The 21,163-nt window shown below is 38.6% G+C and overlaps 3 protein-coding genes across 5 annotated transcripts; 1 reads left to right on the top strand and 2 right to left on the bottom strand.

Annotated features, from left to right (window-relative positions):
- Positions 1–910: 910 nt before the first annotated feature.
- Positions 911–8,333, bottom strand: cep76 (centrosomal protein 76). The gene is made up of 12 exons (XM_053493894.1): positions 8,042–8,333; positions 7,763–7,912; positions 6,024–6,105; positions 5,687–5,911; positions 5,357–5,542; positions 4,900–4,997; positions 4,227–4,355; positions 3,856–4,044; positions 3,308–3,474; positions 2,893–3,226; positions 2,587–2,804; positions 911–1,158 (listed from the first exon to the last, which is right to left on the bottom strand). The coding sequence occupies exons 1-12, from the start codon at positions 8,102–8,104 to the stop codon at positions 1,020–1,022; spliced, it is 1,980 nt and encodes a 659-aa protein (XP_053349869.1). The 5' UTR covers positions 8,105–8,333; the 3' UTR covers positions 911–1,019.
- Positions 8,334–12,866: 4,533 nt separating this feature from the next.
- Positions 12,867–19,027, bottom strand: ptpn2a (protein tyrosine phosphatase non-receptor type 2a). 3 transcript variants are annotated; one of them, XM_053495508.1, is made up of 9 exons: positions 18,710–19,027; positions 17,879–17,969; positions 16,920–17,020; positions 15,135–15,233; positions 14,883–15,020; positions 14,402–14,611; positions 14,078–14,242; positions 13,733–13,908; positions 12,867–13,442 (listed from the first exon to the last, which is right to left on the bottom strand). In XM_053495508.1, exons 1-9 carry the CDS (start codon positions 18,764–18,766, stop codon positions 13,247–13,249), a joined length of 1,233 nt encoding a protein of 410 aa, XP_053351483.1. In that variant the 5' UTR covers positions 18,767–19,027; the 3' UTR covers positions 12,867–13,246. The 3 variants fall into 3 exon arrangements, with proteins under 3 accessions (XP_053351483.1, XP_053351482.1, XP_053351481.1); XM_053495507.1 differs by having other exon boundaries at positions 12,867–13,439; positions 13,733–13,911; positions 18,710–19,024; XM_053495506.1 differs by having other exon boundaries at positions 13,733–13,911; positions 18,710–19,007.
- A 372-nt stretch (positions 19,028–19,399) lies between these two features.
- On the top strand, positions 19,400–20,541 carry spaca4l (sperm acrosome associated 4 like). Its single transcript, XM_053495340.1, has 3 exons — positions 19,400–19,556; positions 19,889–19,999; positions 20,110–20,541. Exons 1-3 carry the CDS (start codon positions 19,499–19,501, stop codon positions 20,319–20,321), a joined length of 381 nt encoding a protein of 126 aa, XP_053351315.1. The 5' UTR covers positions 19,400–19,498; the 3' UTR covers positions 20,322–20,541.
- Positions 20,542–21,163: the final 622 nt, after the last annotated feature.

Genomic DNA, 21,163 nt, shown 5'->3' with positions numbered 1-21,163 from the left:
CCAAAACTTGGGCCAGACAAATACAGAGAGGTATCCCAAAACCAGCTAGCATTGTCTTGGCTGTATGCTTTGGATCATTGTTGTGCAGCATGAACATTCACCCCACTCTGATGTCGTGTGCACTCTGAAGCATGAATGCGTTTATCCTTCCCTCAACCCTGACCAGGCTCCACTGAGAAGCACTCCCACATCATGCACACTATGTCCATATATACCTCTCATAGACATTGCTGTTCTCGTTAAACCAAAGAATCTTCGTCCTCAGTGTCCCTGAAGTTCCTATAAGAATGATGAAGAATTTTTTAATTGGAAGTCCTCCTACCAGGTTCTCTCACCTCTGAGTAAGAATTTGAGAGAGAGAGTTAGAGTGGCCACTGGGTTCTCTTGGAAATATCAGAAAAAAAGTCGTGGTGGTTCCAAATCACTTCCATTTTACAGAATGATGGAGCCCACTGCCCTCCTAGGATCAGTTCAAAGAGTTCTTCACACTTCGTGGCATGGTTTCTGATATGACAAACTACTGTGAAATGCGGTACTTTACACACATAATTCAGTGCCTTTCTGAATCATGCTCATCAAATGAATTTACTACGGCAGTACTCCAGTCAGATTCTAAAAGTGGCCCAAAATAATTAAAGCAAAGCTGAGTTGGAGTGCTTTAACCTAGGGTCTGAATACGTTTCTAAATGAGATATATATTTAGTTTTTAATTTTTGATAATTCGGAAAACATTTTGCCATTAAGAGCTATGTGTAGAATGATGGCCAAAAACCCAATTTAATTTTATTTATTACAAAGACATATTAACATAGTACAAAAGACACAAGACAAACATACAGGAACAATACTCTTGGACTATTTCCACTGACCTGTATATTAACCAAAAAAAAAAAAAAAGAAGAAAAATGGCAAAATGAAAAAAAAAAATAAATAAAAAATTTAAGCCAATTTTTTTATGGACACTAACAAAATCACATATTACTACATACACACACACACGTGCACACATTGCCTGCTGATCACAGCACTGATCTGTACTTGCAGGCAAACATAATCCAGACAGCGCAGGCTGATTCGAGGTAGGGAAACACACGCACCCGTACCGCCAGACGGACATTATCTCCTCGACAAGACACAACCTCCTCACAGAAAGGTGACCTGTTGAGACATAGAGAACAGCCATATGAACTATGCACTCTTTATCTGTCTATAATGCTCATATAGTGCATGAGAATTAAATTAAGAGACAGCTACAAAGGGAAATTTTTACAACCTTGCATTAAAGAAGTGCTTCTGTTTTTGAATATTGTGGACATCAGATGTTAGAAAACTACTGCAAATACACACCCACCTAAAGGATTATTAGGAACACCTGTTTAATTTCTCATTAATGCAATTATCTAATCAACCAATCACTTGGCAGTTGCTTCAATGCATTTAGGGGTGTGGTCCTGGTCAAGACAATCTCCTGAACTCCACACTGAATGTCAGAATGGAAAGGAAAGGTGATTTAAGCAATTTTGAGCGTGGCATGGTTGTTGGTGCCCAACGGGCCGGTCTGAGTATTTCACAATCTGTTCAGTTACTGGGATTTTCACGCACAACCATTTCTAGGGTTTACAAAGAATGGTGTGAAAAGGGGAAAAACATCCAGTATGCGGCAGTCCTGTGGGTGAAAAGGCCTTGTTGATGCTAGAGGTCAGAGGAGAATGGGCCGAGTAATTCAAGCTGATAGAAGACCAACTTTGACTGAAATAACCACGTTACAACCGAGGTATGCAGCAAAGCATTTGTGAAGCCACAACACGCACAACCTTGAGGCGGATGGGCTACAACAGCAGAAGACCCCAATCAGGTACCACTCATCTCCACTACAAATAGGAAAAAGAGGCTACAATTTGCACGAGCTCACCAAAATTGGACAGTTGAAGACTGGTAAAATGTTGCCTGGTCTGATGAGTCTCGATTTCTGTTGAGACATTTAAATGGTAGAGTCAGAATTTGGCGTAAACAGAATGAGAACATGGATCCATCATGCCTTGTTACCACTGTGCAGGCTGCTGGTGGTGGTGTAATGGTGTGGGGGATGTTTTCTTGGCACACTTTAGGCCCCTTAGTGCCAACTGGGCATCGTTTAAATGCCACGGGCTACCTGAGCATTGTTTCTGACCATGTCCATCCCTTTATGACCACCATGTACCCATCCTCTGATGGCTACTTCCAGCAGGATAATGCACCATGTCACAAAGCTCGAATCATTTCAAATTGGTTTCTCGAACATGACAATGAGTTCACTGTACTAAAATGGCCCCCACAGTCACCAGATCTCAACCCAATAGAGCATCTTTGGGAAGTGGTGGAATGAGAGCATCCCACAAATCTCCATCAACTGCAAGATGCTATCCTATTAATATGGGCCAACATTTCTAAAGAATGCTTTCAGCACCATGTTGAATCAATGCCACGTAGAATAAGGCAGTTCTGAGGGCGAAAGGGGGTCAAACATCGTATTAGTATGGTGTTCCTAATAATCCTTTAGGTGAGTGTAGATCTGCTTAAATTAGGAGTGTTTGTGTGTAAGTGTACCTAAGGCAGGTAGCAAAAGCTCTGCGTGCATTACAGTGTAAAAACTGAATAGGAAAGCCTTTAAATGTGTGGCCATCGGGTACAGCTCGCCGAACAGCATCCTGAAACTCTTCATTTCCACAAGACATGCCTGTACAGCGCTCTAGCTCATAGGCTGCCAGAGCAGATGAGAGCAGGTATGACAGGTGATCATCCCACACTGTAGTCAGACCAATATCCTGGGAGAAATGACAGACACAAATTGCTTTTATACAGTAAACAGCATATAACTTACATAAGTATTAGTGTATATATAGTGCGTAATACCTTTCTGTGCTCAGTAACCAAGTAGCGTAGCTCAAGCTCTATTTGGTTGCTGGCTTCACTGGCCTGCACTGAGGGAGGACAAAGAGGAGGAAAAGGAGGAAGGGAGGATGTGGAACTGGGAGCACAAACTGAACTAATAGCCTCTGCACTCATAGCCTTCCAGCGAGAAGCATCCGAGAAGTCAAACACACACAGCTCTACTGAGTCCGATGGCTGGCAGTTAGCCAAGAAAGACTTGTGGTTAAAAACACAACCAATCGTGCGGTATGGGTAGGTGGGCTTGGGCTGAGGATCCAGGGGAGAAGCGTCGGGGTATATTGGCTGGTGTAGGTACCTGGGAAAAAAACAAATTAAGTGAACATATTATTCACTGTAAGCATGACTGAAAGTGTATGTTTTGTGTGGCAAATGCTACCTGTGCGCAGTCTGACTCTCCCAGAAGGTGACTGAGCCATCAGTACCACAGGTCATCACCCAGGTGTGGGGGGTGTTTTTAGCTTTAGTGCCCACACACACATAAGCATTCAGGCCAAAGCCCAGCAGCAGACTACACAGCAGTGTGGCATGGTCCTCACAATCACCCTTGTAACAGGGAAACACACAGACTAGTCACCATCACTAGTAACGGGGCCAGGGGTAGCTTAGTGGTTAAGGCATTGGACTACGGTTCAGAAGATCCCAGGTTCAAACCCCACAACCACCAAGTTGCCACTGTTGGGCCCTTGAGCAAGGCCCTTAACCCTCAACTGCTCAGATGTATAATGAGATAAAAATGTAAGTCGCTCTGGATAAGAGCGTCTGCCAAATGCCTAAATGTAAATGTAAATGTAGTAAATCATGGCTCGTACCAATGAAATATAAGGGAAGATTAATTACAAATAAACAAAAGAGGATGTAGTGAAATTCCGCAAAACTAAATACAGATTCGTACACTGACTCACACTAAGGAAAAGCTTCAGTTACCTTGTTCCTACAGAGAAATGCCATCATAGTGCACCACTGCTCATGACGTGTTCCTCCTCCGAGCACAGGCGCCTTCTCCTGAGCCAGTAAACTCACAAAGCGAGCTGCCTGCCGTGGACTTTCCAACAGCCGGCTAGCACGCAACGCACGCACATATGAACACACCGGGCGGTTCACTCCATTCTCATCCTACAAACACAAAAGTCAAAGACACACTAAAACAGGAGACCATGCCATTTAGATCTAAGGCTGTGAGCAATTTAAAAGTTCACAATTTAGTCTACATTAAGTAACATATCATGAATTGGAAAAAAAAAAACTGAAATTATTTTATTTTCTGCAAGCTGCAACGACATGTCCAAGTTACTTACTTGAGCAAAGATCTTAACCAGCTTCGATTGGTGAGAAGGTCGTATTTCTAAGAACTCCCTCCACCACTGCTTAGCATAGACCAGAAACAATCGCTCTCTCTCTGCGGTCTTCTGGCGCTCCAATGATCGCTGGAGAAATAAACAATACAAGCATAACACGACACAAGGTTAATAGTGTTCCAGCAGAAGAATTATTCTTTAAACAAAAACTTAATTTCAACATCATAAAAAGGTATGTATAGTAGTACTGGCCACCTTTAAATTTCAACTTTAGACTTGACTAAACCTTTTGTTTGTTTGATACTAATTTGTGGCCTAACTGAAGTCCAACAGTTTGCTGATGATCTTCCAGTTTAAACTAACTGAACTCTCCAGTTATTTACTCGCTAAGAATGAACAGATGAATAAACAGACAGACAGACAGACAGACAGATAGGTTAAAATCACAATGAAAAAGAGAATAATGTAATTATTAAAAAATGCTTAGGCTTATTTCATCAAAGTAGTAAAATGATGTACCATGCTGAAGCAACTGGCAACTGGTTAATTTGTAACCATAAAAAGGCAGACAAGGATCTGCTAGTAATTTATTTTCAAAACAGTAAAAAGTAGCAGCTTCATTTGAACATTAATCACTATTCATTGAAAATAAAAAGGCAGAATAATATTTGACCTGTGTGCTGATGACTTCAGGGCTGAGGGTTTCACTGAGGGGAGGATAGATTTCAAGCTTAAGGTTAAGAACACCTGCGGGCACTTTACACTCACTACCTGAAAAAAGAAAAACACAGACATAGTAGGTATCATAGTTTAAATTAAAATCAAACAGGATATATATTTTTTATCACATTATTTCTAAAAAAAAAAAAAAAACAACAACAAAAAAACAAGTAGTAACCAGTAATATTGATTCTATTAACTTATTTTTCATGTTCAATAATAAAAAAAAAAGTTCTTCAGTTTCCTCTCACATTACGAAAGCATGCAAGCAGGATGACTGCTACACTTAGGGATGGGCAGAGTGTATTCCTAGCTCATGGCCTCTATTCTGTCTCTCCAGACTTACCAGAAGCCTTACCAGGATTAAGTGCTTACTGAAGACAAAATAATGAATAGGGAGAAGCTCTTACCTACACCGAGCAGCTCGACAGACACTGATGTCTTTCCATTGGGGGCACTGAGGACAGATCGCCAGTCCAAGAAATGAGATGAGACAAGCGTTGTGTCACCTGTTGTGTCTGTCCGAATTAACACCATGTGCACCGGGTCACAAATGGACAACATGGTGGTGGCATCAGCCATCCTACTGGCATCACCTGGACCACCGAAAAAAAATTAGACATTTTGTTATGCTTCTATGTTGAGGTTTCATGATACAGTTGTCAATTTTGCTGACTAATCAGTATGATTTGATACTAATGTTGAGTATACAGCTAGACTAAACAACACAGATGATATACCTGGGCCATCTCGGTGTACTTCTAAAAGAAAGCCCTCTTGTAAGTCTGGATCACAGGCGCAGGGCACAGGTTTGGAGTGAAAGCGCTGGTTGCGGAAGTGAAGGTGGAGTGTGAAGGTAGAACACACCTGACCTGGTAAAGGCTCTGGCTCCTGCAGGTGCTCGAGGAAGGCCTTTCCTCCCAGAACCTGAAGGTACAAGTATCTCCTCAGTGGACAGATATTGGCTAACGAGAATAAGAATAGAACAAAGCACGAATTATTATTATTAACTAAATTATATTTTTCCCCTTTATGCATACTAAATAATCACACATTTTATATACATTCCTGACTAACCTGTTTTAAGCGGTTCAATACCCCCCTCAGTTACACGAGCTGGAGACTTGTTCGGATCCTCTGCCTCTGTTTGTGAAAGTGCCTGAAAAAAAAAAGCTTTTTGGTGTGAAATTCATACTCACTGTAAAATCTAACATTGTTATTGATGCAATCAATGTTATCGCTTTGGTTACTTGACAATTCAAGGCTCTTGTCATGATTGCGAAGATTTTAGTCAAACCAGGTTGTTATTTCTAGGAGGTTAGACTTGTTCATAGAGAAATTACTGAAAGATACAAAACCCACTGTTTTGCAAAAGCCATCTCAGTTTTATATGTGTGAACTATTGAAAACATGTAATCTGAATTAAGGAGGAGTAGCATGGTGTAGTAAAACTCACATTAGAACATCTGATATGATCTTAGCCTCTGATACGATTTTTCTATTAGTAAAGGCACAAATGTTTCTGTACAGAAGCTTTAAATTACTAATATGGAAGGAAAATATAAAACTGTTATACGTTATACGTAAACACCCTTATAACCAAGTCAAACCAGGAATTGTGATTAAATTTCTCATAAATGAAGTCGTAAAACTAACATTTACAGAACACTTTAAGCTCAGTACGGTGATGAGGCTCTTGGCTGCAGTAAAACATTTAAATGGTGCAAATGTTTTAAAGAAGGATGTATGGCCGTAGGTGGCACGGTGGACTGTTGCCTTGCACCTCCAGATTCCGGGTTCAATTCTGGGCTAGGCTCGATTTTCCGTCTCTGTGTGCATGGAGTTTGCATGTTCTCCCTGTAGTTGGTGTCCAAAGATATGCAGTATAAGCTAATTGGCGTTTCCAAATTGCCCGTAGTGTGTGAATGAGTGTGTGAATGTGTGTGTGTGTGTGCCCTGCGATAGATTGGCACCCTGTCCAGGGTGTACCCTGCCTTGTGCCCTAAGGCTCCTGGGATAGCCGCAAACCCGAATACAGGATAAAGCAGTATAGAAGAAGATAAGTCTATGGCCGTGAATGACGATACCGGCTCAAGGTGGCTCAGAGGCCACTGCAGTGGCTTCTGTGGACATTTAGCAAGTGTAATGCCTCATACTGATAGCAGGGGATTATATAGAGAAATTAAAGTAGTTTTTACCCTCATAACTCTGTTCTGTTATTCTGCACAATCAAGTCCTGTTTTGACTTGAATGCGACTTAAGGCACACCCTGGATGGGGTGTCAATCCATCATAGGGGAAACACACATACACACGCTCATTCACACACTACGGGCAGTTTGTGAGTGGCAATTAGCCTAATCTGCATGTCTTTGAACCGTAGGAGGAAACCAGAGTACCCGAGGAAAGCCACCAAGGACTGCGAGAACATGCAAACTGTTATTATATATAAACGGTGATTTTGACGATGTGAAAACGATGTGATTTCCAGCACAAAAAAAAAACCAAAGCTGAGTTTTACAAGAACAGATGATTGTATAACCCTGGTCCAGGAGAATGTCCTGTCCTAAACACACCTGGTTCAACACGCCAGCTCTTCCTGTGTTAAAGTGGGTGTGAAAGAAAAGCTGACACAACATTAACCTGTGCAGGACAGGGGGTTCTCCAGAAACCAGGGTTATAGGATCCATGTGCACCGGAAGACACAACTAGTCTCTTCAGGCTGCTGTGGTCCTGTGGGAGAGATGTTTCATCCACTACGGGGCTCCCAGTCTGAAACATAACCAGTGAAACCTGTGCAGAAAACAGAACTCTTACTGTATTAGTGAAAGTGAGTTGCTTCATGGTGTCCTCCACGATGCCCCTGCGCTGCAGTTCGCTCAGCAGCTCCTGATCAGAGACTGCCCTGTCCCCCTCAGCCCTCAGCGCTTTCGCCAGCACGTCCCGTATCTGCCCCTGGATGTCCATCTGAGCGCACACACACACACACACACACACAGCTGAGCGCATTGAGCTTTAAACACGACTGATCAAGCATTAGGATTGTAATCATTATTACTTATTTTGTCTAGTTAAAATACAGGCGCACAAACATACCTTAAGCAGGTGATCCTGAATGATCCGTTTCAGTTCGGAAGCTTCCTCCAGCGGCAGAGACATGTCTCAGTCGCTTCTGTCTAAAGTTACACAATCCAAGCAAGCAGGAAAGATACATCCACTTCTCAGCTCGTCTTCCACATTAGTATCGCTCAGGAAAACGAGATGAATGACTTCGGAGTTGCATTATTATTGGGTGTTCGCTAAACAAAGCTGCGGAAGCGTAAGCGCCTCCAACAATTCAAACCCTGGCGGAAAACTAAGCGGGAATTCAGGCTGTGCGTTTCAAAACACTCGGGCGTTGCTAGTGTTTGTGACGCGCCACTGAATCCGCCATATTGGTAAGGGACAAAGTCTAGACAGACTAGAGTCGATTCGGATTCAAAATAAATTCAAATTATGTGAATTGACGAAGTTGCTTACACACAACAATTCCATCGATAATGTGGTATTAACGAGGAGTGAGCGAGTGGAACACGTTTTTATTTACTTTTATTATCGTAGCTAGAGTGCCAGTCATCTAGCAAGGCAAACTTAGACAGCTAATGCTAGCTAAATTGTCTCAGTGTGCTTAATAAGCGTTAACTCATATGATAAACTAACTTTTATCTTGTATACAGGGTCAATACATCACAGGACACATACACTCTCTTTCACACTCTATGGGGTAATTTGCCCACAGCAATTAGCCTAATTAGCATGTCTCTGTGGGAAGAAAACAGTTCACCTGGAGGAAACCCTACCAGGAGTACATGCAGTGCTAATCACCTAACCACAAGCTATGGCATTGCTACCACTGTAATGGAGACTTTACATATAAATATATTTATTATTATTATTATTAGCAAACATAAATAGAAAGTGTGTCATTACATGTTACAAATGTCTGCATTTCCTGGAAAATAAAGGTAAAATCAAGTTACATGAATTGAAAAAAAAAAACTGGATAAAGCCGTGTTCTTGCAAACTCAGTGAAACTCTTATCTCCAACATGCTAGAGATCTACAATAGTTGCGACATAATAGTAAAACTGCAAAATTTAATTATTACATCATTATAGTAATAACATTTATATAATGACTGTTATTCAACATTAGCACACTTAGAATTCACAAAATAAAATACAATACATTTTGGTATTGTAAGACTTTCAGCGTTTTCGCCCGCATTGATTGTACCGCACCATCTTATTTATTTGAATGACTGATTGATTGAAAATTGCTTTTTATAAGTTCGAGTCACATAAATAAAGACAAATTAGGAAAGTTGCCCTCTGCAAGATGGCGGAGATGTTGACGCGTTACATCTATGGCGGGTACATCCTGCTCCTCATAACACCAAAACTAAATGAAGAGCCTCTACTGGTGCTCAATAGTACTGCAGTGATATTTGGGCATGATAATGGCAAACAAATATACTCAGCAAAAAAAGAAACGTCCCTTTTTCAGGACTGTGTATTTAAACAATAATGTTGTAAAAATCCAAATAACTTTACAGATCTTCATTGTAAAGGGTTTAAACAATGTTTTCCATGCATGTTCAATTAACCATAATCAATTAATTAACATGCACCTGTGGAATGGTCGTTAAGACCTTACAGAAAGTAGGCATTTAAGGTCACAGTTCTAAAAACGCAGGATACTAAAGAGACTTGTCTACCGACTATGAAAAAGTAGTGACAGGTACAGGATGGCCACAACAACTGCCCGAGTCACACCAGGAACACACAATCCCTCCATCAGTGCTCAGACTGTTCGCAATAGGCAGTCCATGAGGAGGAGATGCACTGCAGTATCTCAAGCAGCTGGTGGTCACACTAGATACTGACCGGTACTTTTGATTTTGAGCCTCCCTTCATTCAGGGACACATTGTAAAACATTTTTCGTTTATGTTTTATGGTGTTGACTCTTTTAGTGATCATACAAATATTTACACATTAAGTTTACTGAAAGTAAAAACAGTTGAAAGTCAGAGGATGTTTCTTTTTTGCTGAGTATATATGTAATTACTTCGAGAATGTTGGTAGGCACAGCTAAGTAATATTCAAAAGTAAAAATACTGGGGAATTATTTATTTAATTTGTTACCATTTTCCTCCCTGGAAATTTTCAGATAATAAATTAATAAATTAAAGAAATAATAAATTATGCAATACCACATTTTCCATTATTTTACTATATGATGGCGTTTATGATATGAAAATAAAGCACAATTTATGATTGAGCAATTATTTGCTTGGCGTGACATGGCGTGACACTTCCGGATGCAAGCCGCCAGTAAACATCGACGAAGAAGAAGCGCTAACAGTTAGTTAGATGCAAACAGTTAGCTGTGTATTGATTTGAGGGAGCGTTCTGGTGCAACCAGAACCAAGAGAAATCTAAAGAAATTGTCAGTAAAGCTTTATGTTATGCCTGAGCTGTAGATTTTGAAACTTTTAGTTCTGAAGGTTAAGTTGCACAACTTAGTGTTTAATTCTTTTTTTATTATTTATTTTAATGTTTGCCTTAGTTTTTTTATACTTAAAGTCATTTGAAATATCTTTTTTTTTAGTTTTTGCATCTAAGAAAAGGCTTTAAATTAAGAATGTATGACACTGTAATTTCTGTCAACTTTAACTATTCCTTGTATTGTGAATAATGACTGTTTTTTTTTTTGATAAAATGCTGTATGCATTTAAAAAATATTTTTTTCTAAAAAGAAAACCAATTAATCTTTGTTTCTTGTATATATTTTACACAGCTGTTTAATTAAGCAAAATTACATTTTATTAGATTATTCGATTACATTTTTGGTAAAATACTCGATTACTAATATATTCAATAGCTACAGCTGGGGCTGGGCCATATTATACCTTTCACGGTAATACCGGTACAATGTTAGGCAATGATAAGAAAACGTAATATCGAATAGAATATGGGTAAAACGCGTATGCGCAGTGCCTTTGTTTTCATACGCTCATACGCACATGGCGAAAAAAGCATGGCAGCGGCGGAGAATGAGAAGGGCGAAAGCAATTTGTTGAATGAAACAGATGAACCCAGAGTTGGTTTGTAAAAATGCAAGGGGGTCGTTGTGGCAAAGGGAAGACTTTTTCTTTTCCTGACAAAGAATCTTAAAACTTGAAATGTAGAAAACCTCCATGAGCATAATTTATCCGTGTTTTTTGTTTGCTTGTTTTGTTTTTTGTTTGTGCAATTTTATTGTTTTGTGGATATTGTACATGGTTATGCTCAGGATATGTCAGCCTATTTCCATTGGAAATGCCTTTTGGCTAAATTGTCAGCAAGGAATTTGCATTTGCACTTAAAATTTTATATAGCTTTAATGCACATACAAACAGCTGCTTGTTTAATTGAAAATAAATTGATGTGTTTTTTTGCACTAATAAAGTTTTGGAATTGTAAAGTATTTTGTCTCGTGTCAATCATATCGTCAGTTATATCGTTATCGCAAATTTTCAAATATGTATCGTGATAGATATTTTTGGCCATATTGCCCTGCCCTAGCTACAGCCCTAGTTTAAAGTTTGCAAAAAAAATACATGGATGTTCCACAGCACTACTGGCAAAATATTCTGTGGACAGATGAATCCTAAATTTAGTTGTTCGGAAAAAAAACACAACACAATGTGTGAAGAAAAAAGGCACAGCACACCAACATCAAAACCCCACCCCACTGTAAAACATGGTGGAGGGAGCATCATGGTTTGGGGCTGCTTTGCAGCCTCAGAGCCTGGACGGATTGTTGTCATTGAGTTTATCAAGACATTTTGCAGAAAAACGTAAGACCATCTGTCCGCCAACTAAAGCTCCGCAGAGGATGGATGATGCAACAGGACAATGACTCAAGGCATACAAGTAATTTAACAAAAGAATGGCTTCAAGAGAACAAAATACGCCTTCTGGAGTGGCCCAGTCAGAGTTCTGACCTCAACCTGATTGAAATGCTGTGGCATGACCTTAAGAGAGCGATTCACACCAGACATCCCAAGAATATTGAAAAGGAGTGGTCCTAAATTACTCCAGATCAATGTGCAGGTCTGATCTGCAACTACAAGAACGTTTGGTTGAGGTTATTGCTGCCAAAGGAGGGTCAACCAGTTATTAAGTCCAAAGGTTCACATACTTTTTTCACCCTGCACGGTCAATGTTTACATGTTATGTTCAATAAAACATATAATGTTTGTGTATTATTATTTTAAGCAGACTGTTTTTCTATTGTTGTGACTTAGATGAAGTTTAGAGCACATTTTATGACCACTTCATGCAAAACTTCATGAAATCCTTCATGAGTTCACATACTTTTTCTTGCAACTGTACATAGTACTGTCCCCTGTGTTATACATTTTATATTTTATTATACACTATTATTTCAGAACAAAAAAAGAACATTTTTGATTTCCAAACATTACTGTTCTAGAAAACAAGTTTAATTCTACAGGGAAATATTTGTAGACTAAAAATGAAAGCAGCAAATTATTACAGTATGTGAAGTTATGTGACATAAAACAAACAAACAAGAAAAAAGATTGTGGGTTTTGCTTGCATGAAAAATAAAAAAGGTGCGGCAAACTCCTGAGAAGGACCGTGGCTGGTTCTGCAATACGTTCAGTAAATCTAAGCAGATAATGTCCTTATAAAACTGCACAAATTGTATTCAAGACCAAATTTTAAGCAGAGCTTAAAATTGGTCATCACACCAATTATTGATTTTGATTACTGATTATTGATACACCTTTTTATTTTGTGTGTGCAAGTCTTTTGCACAATTCTGCACAACAGGATTAATAATTAATTATTATTCACCTGGATCATAAATTGAGTGGCACATTTTATATTCCATTTATTAATAATAACTCTCGAGATATGGGAACAAAAGAAACATGTAGAAACACTAACACACTGATGGATATCTTACACTTGTGATTAGTGATTCTGAAATAAAATTATAGTGATTTACTAAAACTAATTTGAGTATAACATGGAATTTCTAAAGACAATGTATTTTGTAGTAGTGCTAACAATCTGAGCTTCTATACATTGAAATGATCAAGAGCCAAATTTAAAGGCTGGTATACAAACTAAAGCGATTGGTATAAACATTTCATCAGGCAGAATGTGTTTGCACAAAAGCAACCACACTGACCAGGACCTCACAGAGAACCAAAAGTCTGATTGTAAAAAGTGTAGGATTTTAGATGCGTCACTGGGAGAGAAAAGCCCAGCACATGAACAGTCCCAGTGCTAAAGCTGTTCCAGCTCCAACATTTAAGAGAATAGGCCTCCAGTACTGCCAACTCTCTTTCTTCTTCTCCGCATCACTCAGCTTCTGCTTCATCTGCTGGAGTTTCTGCGCTGTGCTGGCGATCCGCTCCTCACGGTGGCGCTTTCGCAAACTACTGGGAGGGAAAAGAGAGCTGATTTAATCAAATGAAACATCAAAGCAAATGGCATTAGTGGATTTCCAGGTATGAGGTTAATGAGATGATAACTGTAAGGCCAAGAATGATATACTTTAGACAATTCTATCTACTGAAAAGGATAGAAGGATTTATAGCATGCTGCCAGAAGTGGTTTTAAAGTCTTAAATAACATCAGACATTATGATTTGCATAAAAACTTGTTTTTAATAAAAGAAACACAGGCACTAAAGCAAGATGAGAGAGAAACTATGAGTAGTAGAACATACCTCTCTGGTTTTACATCTGTTCGCTGCTCTTCCTTTACCAACAACAATTCATCTTTTTCTCCCCCTAGCTTTGAAATCAGACCAATCAGTTCATCTGGCTGTATTGCAGTACCCTGCAAAGCTGCACCCAGGTCAGTCTGTGGCTCTTTGTCCTCTTTAGACATTTTTAGCCATTGCTGCTACAGTATAGAGAAAATAAATACGCAACATTTTGTGCGTCTAGATGTTAATATCAGTGGTATCGGTATAATCATCATCTGATGAACAACATTAAATAACAAAACAAGTATTCAGTATTATAAGTAAAAGGGATATTTGTGGATGCACTAGTATGCACTATGCTACCTTCAAAACGGAGTCCCCGAAGATGCACTTTGCTCCCTCCATTATGGCCATGTAAGAGAAGCGAAGCTGGTTTGGGGTTTGAATCAGTCCCATGCGATACTCTCTCATGTCCAACAAGACTTTCTGCACATCAACAGATGAAGTATCTTTTCCTCTCTTATCCATCTAAAAAAAAAATTTTTTTAACTTATTTTAGATGTAAGGCAAATAACAAGCAAATATACAACAATGGAATAAAAATAAAAAACTTTTGGCCAACAAAATAAAACAAATATTTAATATAGTGCAATGCATAAAGAATCAGGATTAAAAGGTGGCACTTACCAGGACCAAGCAGGTATCAACCAATGAGAATGTACCAGATCGGCCAATCCCGGCACTACAGTGGACCACCGCCGGCCCGTTCTCAGGCTCCAATGAGCCAGATTTTCTGACCTTAAATAAAAAGTCAAGGAAGGATGCAGGAGACTCAGGTACACCAAAGTCTGGCCAAGTTGTGAAATGAAAGTGGTACACGTCTCTTCTCTCTCCTGTCTAACAAGATACACACAACTTTACATCAATAATGTACAGAATTCCACACAAATCATTCAGGTTTCTGAATGCAGGTTTTCTGGTAAGAAATCATTTACAGTTCCATATTAACCACACTGGTGGACAAAATGACTTTGTAAACAATCACTGGCTGGATGATTCATTTGCGACATTTAAAAAACAGTCAAATTTTTACAGAGAAAATAATACAAATGAGTATCCAATAGTGCAGCTAATCTAAATTACAGTGATCCATGGAAGGGAATCTTACGTTGATGTTCTGAAGCTGAAGCACTCGTGTTGTGTAATGGGATTCAACATCTTCAGATACTAAAGTCACCACAAACCCAGTGTCACTGAAATACATTTGTTTCTCTTCATCTGAGGGCCAGTACTGAGCACATTTTTCCTGTCAGAAACAGCAAAAAAAAAAAAAAAAAAATAATAATAATCATTTGGCTTGAATAAGAAAGAACATCATCTGTAAGTAGACAATAACCATAAATTAATAGGATTTACTTACTGAGCCTTTTTCTATGACTCTATTGAGCATAATGACAGCTTTGGACCGCTGCTCCCAGATCATTAACCAAAAGTGACCACGGGTATTAATCAAGGGTCCCTGTGTATCAGAAGAAAAGCTATTAACATAATACCACCAACTTCAACAGATGAAAAACTGTATGCTGTGAATAGTAATGTCTCAGTTTTCAAAAGGTTAGGAATCAAACATGTAGGACATAGTTTGCAAGAGATTTTAAGCAAGTTCTGACTCATTTGTAGAGATTATGAGCTGTGTGTGCATTGTGCCCTCGATGGTCATCTCTAACCTAGCATACTAATAAGGAGGTTGATAGCTTATATTTGTTTATTTTTAATCTTATAAAATGCCTTTTTCACAGCAATGGTAACATCAGATATCATAACAAGCCTTGATAACATCTGAAAATTCTACACATATTTGTGGTATATTCAAACGTCAAAGAATGATTTTTTTCTGCATGCGTGTTTTTTTTTTTTTTTTTCATGACATGACCTTATATACCTGTCAATAGTCCAAAGCCAAGCACAAGACCCTTCAGGGCCACAACAGAGTGACTGTTACAGTGCTGACCTTAATATCATTGAAAACTCTTAGGTACAGTCCATGCAAAACAACCCAAGAATTTATGGGACCTAAAGGGCTTTCTGCCAAGAAAATGGACAACCTGAGAAAATTAATTGTCTTATCCACAACCATCACGAAAACCTGGAAGCAATCATGAATGCAAAATGAGTACCACACGTTCTAATTTATTTTTTTATATTGTCACGTTTTATTTAATAAAGAAGTGCCATTATGTAATGCCTTACAGAATAAAAACAAAATGGCCTGATAAATAGTGTTTTCTTTATTATAGTATATCTTAAAAATTCTCCCAGGGTATGTAAACTTATGAGCATATGACCTATGCTGTGGTGGACTTATTCAAAAGGGAAAACAAACATGTTAAAACAGATGAAGATGGTAAAAAGAATATTGATTTGCAGAATGATTTGTTATTATAAACAGATTACATCAGACGGTGCACAAATATATGATTATCCCTGGATCTATGGATGTTTGCTATAGCATAAAATGGAAAGCTATTGCACCATGTAGGGAATACAATCCCTTATTCCACACACCAACTAGTGGCTTTGTTCAGGGGTTAGAGAGGGATTTGGTATTCAGCATTGTGTTAGAAGCGAGTTAGCTGTGTAGCTTAAAACACAAAAGGAGACAATACTGAAAGTGCATCTACTGTATGAATGATTTTGAAAGTGACTTTTACCATTGGCATCTGGTAAGAACGGTCCATTTTACCACCAAGAAGTAGGACCATGACAGATTTACGTTGTGGCTACATGTGCAAAATATTAACACACACATACATAAAGTAGATGGTACCCGCGACTCTGCCCATGTGCAGATCTATATGCCCGCAGGCTACCATTACCTTCAAATGGAGTGTGTGCAAAACTTGCTTCTGCTCCTCACGCTGCTCCAATGTTTCAGCAGGTATATTATTACCTTACAGTATCACATAAAAGGTGATGATGATGATGATCTGCCTATTGTTACACGAAGAGGGATGCCTGCAACACCAGCTGCCTGCTAGACTAGCCAAGCAGAATTTTTGTTTTATATAAATATACCAGTTTTTGGCCTTGACACAAACATCTCTCTAATCTCGAGCTTCTGTCAAGAACGGCTTCGATGGGAACACCCAATGTTTACAGACAAATAATACACAGCTACAACACACTTATTATTTTGTTTTCATACCTGGGTCAGTATGTAGTTTCTCTGAGCCTCCTCCATGGTTATCAAGCTTGCATTTATGTAGTTATTTTCTAAATTTTCTAATCTCACCCGACTGTGATCATCTAAAAAAAGGGGAAAAAATGTTAACTGGAAAATTAATGTCTTAAACCGTGATCATCCCTTTGTCAGTAACAACTGCTCTCTCATTATCCAGTTCTGCAGATACAAGTCGAAGAGTCTTAGTTAATTTTGACATCAGAGACTAGGATGGGAAAAATGAGGTCTTAGTGACTGTCTAAAGCCTGGAGCTGACAGGAAAGGGTACAGTAACTTGACTATAAACATTCTCTAAAGAGAAGAGAAACAAGCAAAATGCTTTCAATACTGAACTGTCCAACTTGGGTGAGCCTATGCTCATTGTAGTCTCAGACTAATAATATTGGCTGACATGAGTTCAACCTGACATTATTTTCTGCTTTTGTAGCCCACCTGACTTATGCTTCAGCTTGTTGTACATTCTGAGACACGTTTTTGTTCACATGCTTGTAAAAAGTAATTTTATTACTGTACACATCCTGTCATCCGACCTCTTACTTCAACAGGGCATTTTTACCCACACACTTTTGCACCAGTGAATGAAAACTGGCTTTATGCATGGAAAACCCGAACAAATATGTCATGCTCAGAGTCACTATGGTCAAATTTTTCCCCCACTATGAAGTCTGATGTACAATGAAACCTTTTGATTTGTATATGAATGATTTTATTGCTACTGCCACATGATTATTTGAGTAGGTCATTGTATGAATGAGCGGGTGTATGGACCATTTCTAAAAAAAAAGTGATCAGTGAAGGCATATGTAGTATGATTAGTGCATACTAGTGTCATGGAAGAGCATTTAAGGCCTAACTGACATATTTATGAATGGATAAGTGTGTACCAATTCCATACGTATGTGTAAATGTTTTAAGTCACTTACATGGGCTGACGTCTCTGTATCTGTTCCTGTTCCGATTTTCCGGGAATTTTGCAACATTGTAGGAACATTCTTGAGACTGGTTACGGATTTCCTGAAGATACAACAATCACCTAAGTCCTGCAGTCTTTTAGTTAAGTATAGATTTAAAAAGTGGAAGCATGCTGAATATTTTTTAGATTGTGGATATGTAGTGATCATATAAAAAAAGAGGGTAAAGCAACACATTTTAAAAAAGCCATAAGTATAATTGAGGTTGACACCAATTACAGAGCATATGCAAGAACGAGATCTGTGGACAGTTATTTATTTATTTGTGCCATTGGGTTAATATGGGCTTAGGCACAAGTTTATAGTCGGAGTAAAGCTTTGGCTCAGTTCAAGCATGCAGACCTTGGCAAAAAAAAGGTCAGTTCTGAGAAAAACAGTTATCTATAGGGGTCTCACAGGAAGCACTAACCCTGTTACTGGAGCTCTGCTCGAGTCATGTAGTCTGTTTTTTACATTTAAATCCCAGTCAGTGCTTATTAACATGTGCTATAAATGTTCACAGTCAAGAAATTTTGCTGGAACGTGAAACATACCTCTTAAGAACATTATCGCACTCAAGATATAACAAACTAATTTAGTCTAGATATACATTATTCTGTATCTACAAGGGAGGTGTAGATTCCACGCATGCGCATATTTAGCACAATATAAAAGCCATGCTAACAGCTCGCTCAAAGTGGATATTCCAGAACAGCTGACGTCATCGGAATTAAAGTTAGCATGACAAACGAATCCCACGTCTAACAAAAATTCTTACATAAAAAAAAAAAAAAAAAACCTTACATTATATAGATTTTGCCACTGTCCCTGGGAACTGTCTTCGAACTCATCCTGGTCCATTTTAGCTCAAATTCAGTCATTTAAAAGGTGCTGTGTCATATATCACGCGATACCAAACAATATCCGAGCTCAGGAGGTATGAGACGGGTCGAGCAGGAGGGTGCGAGCATTTCGGTGTTAGCTCGCGCTCGGAGGATTAAAAAGGTGCTGAACCTCGGCTACTTCCTTAGCTAGGCTACAGCAACGCGAAGTTGCTCAAAAAACCGCCTACTTTTCCCTCACACGCTCAATCCGCATAGCGCAGAAATAACCACAGTGTCCTCTTTAGTCCACCTCTGTAGTCAACACGGGGCAATTTGGGATCCAGGTACAGACGGGAGAGATACAGGAGAACGTTTATTCGTCAAATACAGCTTGATAGAAACGCTGTGTGCCCGTAAAATGGTATTATTAGCAAATAATATAAATTATACGAATGATATGGTGTTTAACTGCGTTATATAAATGAATCACATATCAATCCATTATGAAAAATTTATTTAATGTATTAAAAATACAATAAAACCAGCCCCTGTTGGTTTTACCATAATATCAGATTTAGACTACCACTGCTTAATTTTGTCCACGTGATTGTTTACGTCACTCTCACAGGAACAGCTAATTAGATAAATCGGTTATCCATTGGCCCTACTATGTCATTATACCAGCCAACCCTTATTGCCGTAATCTGGAAGCCATTTTTAAAGCCTATTTTTCCTCTGTGTTCTTTTGGGGTTTCCCTCTGGTCTAAACATGACTGCACTGTTTTTTTGTTTCTGTGTGGTCATGTTGACTTTTGCTTCATGTTTAGGTGAGTAGTTGTAAATGCTCCATAGTTATCTTAAAAGGAGAACAGCTTTAGGAGAGAGCATCTGTAGGAAAAGATAAATGATGAACATGGGTCTCTGCTAAGATGTACTGCTCTGGAGCTGTGACTGGTTTCATGGTTCTTTCAGTTTGCTTTAAAACTAAATACATACTTACACTGTGCCTGTGGAGCATGTTAATCAAATCAATTAAAATAATTTGATTATACCAGTGTGTTCCTAGTCTTAATTTCCAGATGCAGTGCAAACAATTTATTCAAGATAAAGAAACATTTCAACATGTATATCAAATTTCTTACTTTACTTAACTTTCCAGGACAAACACTTGAATGCTTCCAGTGTGACCTTGGATTCTGGGACATGTGCCACACTACCACCATGAACTGCAGTGATGGGGAGCAGTGTTTTGTTGGCATTGGTGTAGCAGGTGTGTGCATATGTGCTCGGTGTCTTCAGTAATTTTAAGGCAACTTCAGCCATTTTTTGTTTGAAATAAGGCATGCAGAATTTAACTGATTAAGGTGTCCTGCATTATAGCTGCTGTCCTGAAAATCAAGATGATGGGATGCCTTATTAACGATGACTGCAACAAGACTACCATTGTGAGTTTTCCTGTGAATAAGACCCTCTACAAAATGACCAAATACTGCTGTGAGGAAGACTACTGTAATGGAGGGTCTAAAGTCTTAATGACCACATTTTCTTTGATGGCTCCAGTTATTGCTCAGATAATGTGTTCAACTCTATAGTCTTTTTCTTTTTTTTTTTTTTTTTTTTTGTATAAAGTTGTATGTGACTTTGCTTAAGTGGAGATTTAAGAGCAGTGATGATCACTCTGGGGAAAGTGCATTTAAATTTGACAATGGGAAAAAATTATGTAGTTTAAAGCTATTTTAGAAAATTATTTTTGTAGATTTGTTTGTAAAATAAAATGGATTGATGTCCCTAATTTGTTTGTAAAATAAAATGGATTGATGTCCCTAATTTTGAGCTTCTGTGTCTTTGTCCAAAATTGGAGGGATATGGGGGACGACGACTGATATGTTAAAGATCTTTAGTATTTTCAAATGTTTTACAATAAAAAATCAGTAGCCAAGAGTGTGCTAAAAAAATAACATTTTCTTGTTGTCTTTGTGAATGTAATCTCCAGGAAGGTGTATGTATCGATGTGTTGGAAGATGTTTGTGCTGAAATGTATAATATGTTTACACAATATGTGCACACCAACTTAGCCTGCAACACCGATGGATTGAGGCCCTGGGCACAAAAGCCCCAAAGCAAGAAATGCAATATTTCTTTCCTTCTTTTCCATGTTCACTGTACTTGTCCACTCGGCTACAATCCTGATAATACATTTTATTTATATATAATATATTTACATTATATTAGTTTCTTGTCTCACATTCACAGTTTGTTGTATTTGGGAGTAGGGCATTGAATTCTCTTCTGGCTGCTGACGAGAGTGGTAGTCCATTCAGTGGCTTTGTGTGTCTTTTTGTTTCAATTGCTTTATCTTACTTTTTTCTATAATAAGGAAACCAAAACTAAAATTATCTATGTGCTATAAAGTTTTTAGAAAATCAGCCATGAC

Source organism: Clarias gariepinus, chromosome 4 (assembly GCF_024256425.1).
Source record: "Clarias gariepinus isolate MV-2021 ecotype Netherlands chromosome 4, CGAR_prim_01v2, whole genome shotgun sequence".
NCBI classification, from domain to species: domain Eukaryota; kingdom Metazoa; phylum Chordata; class Actinopteri; order Siluriformes; family Clariidae; genus Clarias; species Clarias gariepinus.
The sequence above is the reverse complement of the archived record's forward strand: the minus strand, read 5'-3'. Positions and strand labels throughout refer to the sequence as shown.

What these genes read in the sequence shown, in the direction of transcription:
- spaca4l (XM_053495340.1), top strand. Translation starts at nt 19,499, where the DNA reads ATGACTGCACTGTTTTTTTGTTTCTGTGTGGTCATGTTGACTTTTGCT. An exon ending in GACTTTTGCTTCATGTTTAG is followed by an intron (nt 19,557 to 19,888) that starts GTGAGTAGTTGT and finishes TTAACTTTCCAG; the next exon opens with GACAAACACTTGAATGCTTC. An exon ending in TGTTGGCATTGGTGTAGCAG is followed by an intron (nt 20,000 to 20,109) that starts GTGTGTGCATAT and finishes CCTGCATTATAG; the next exon opens with CTGCTGTCCTGAAAATCAAG.
- ptpn2a (XM_053495506.1), bottom strand. Translation starts at nt 18,766, where the DNA reads ATGGACCAGGATGAGTTCGAAGACAGTTCCCAGGGACAGTGGCAAAAT. An exon ending in GAGTCATAGAAAAAGGCTCA is followed by an intron (nt 15,021 to 15,134) that starts GTAAGTAAATCC and finishes TGTTTCTGACAG; the next exon opens with GAAAAATGTGCTCAGTACTG. An exon ending in TCGGGGACTCCGTTTTGAAG is followed by an intron (nt 13,912 to 14,077) that starts GTAGCATAGTGC and finishes TCTATACTGTAG; the next exon opens with CAGCAATGGCTAAAAATGTC.
- cep76 (XM_053493894.1), bottom strand. Translation starts at nt 8,104, where the DNA reads ATGTCTCTGCCGCTGGAGGAAGCTTCCGAACTGAAACGGATCATTCAG. An exon ending in CTGAAGTCATCAGCACACAG is followed by an intron (nt 4,356 to 4,899) that starts GTCAAATATTAT and finishes TTATTTCTCCAG; the next exon opens with CGATCATTGGAGCGCCAGAA. An exon ending in CATTTCTCTGTAGGAACAAG is followed by an intron (nt 3,475 to 3,855) that starts GTAACTGAAGCT and finishes CCCTGTTACAAG; the next exon opens with GGTGATTGTGAGGACCATGC.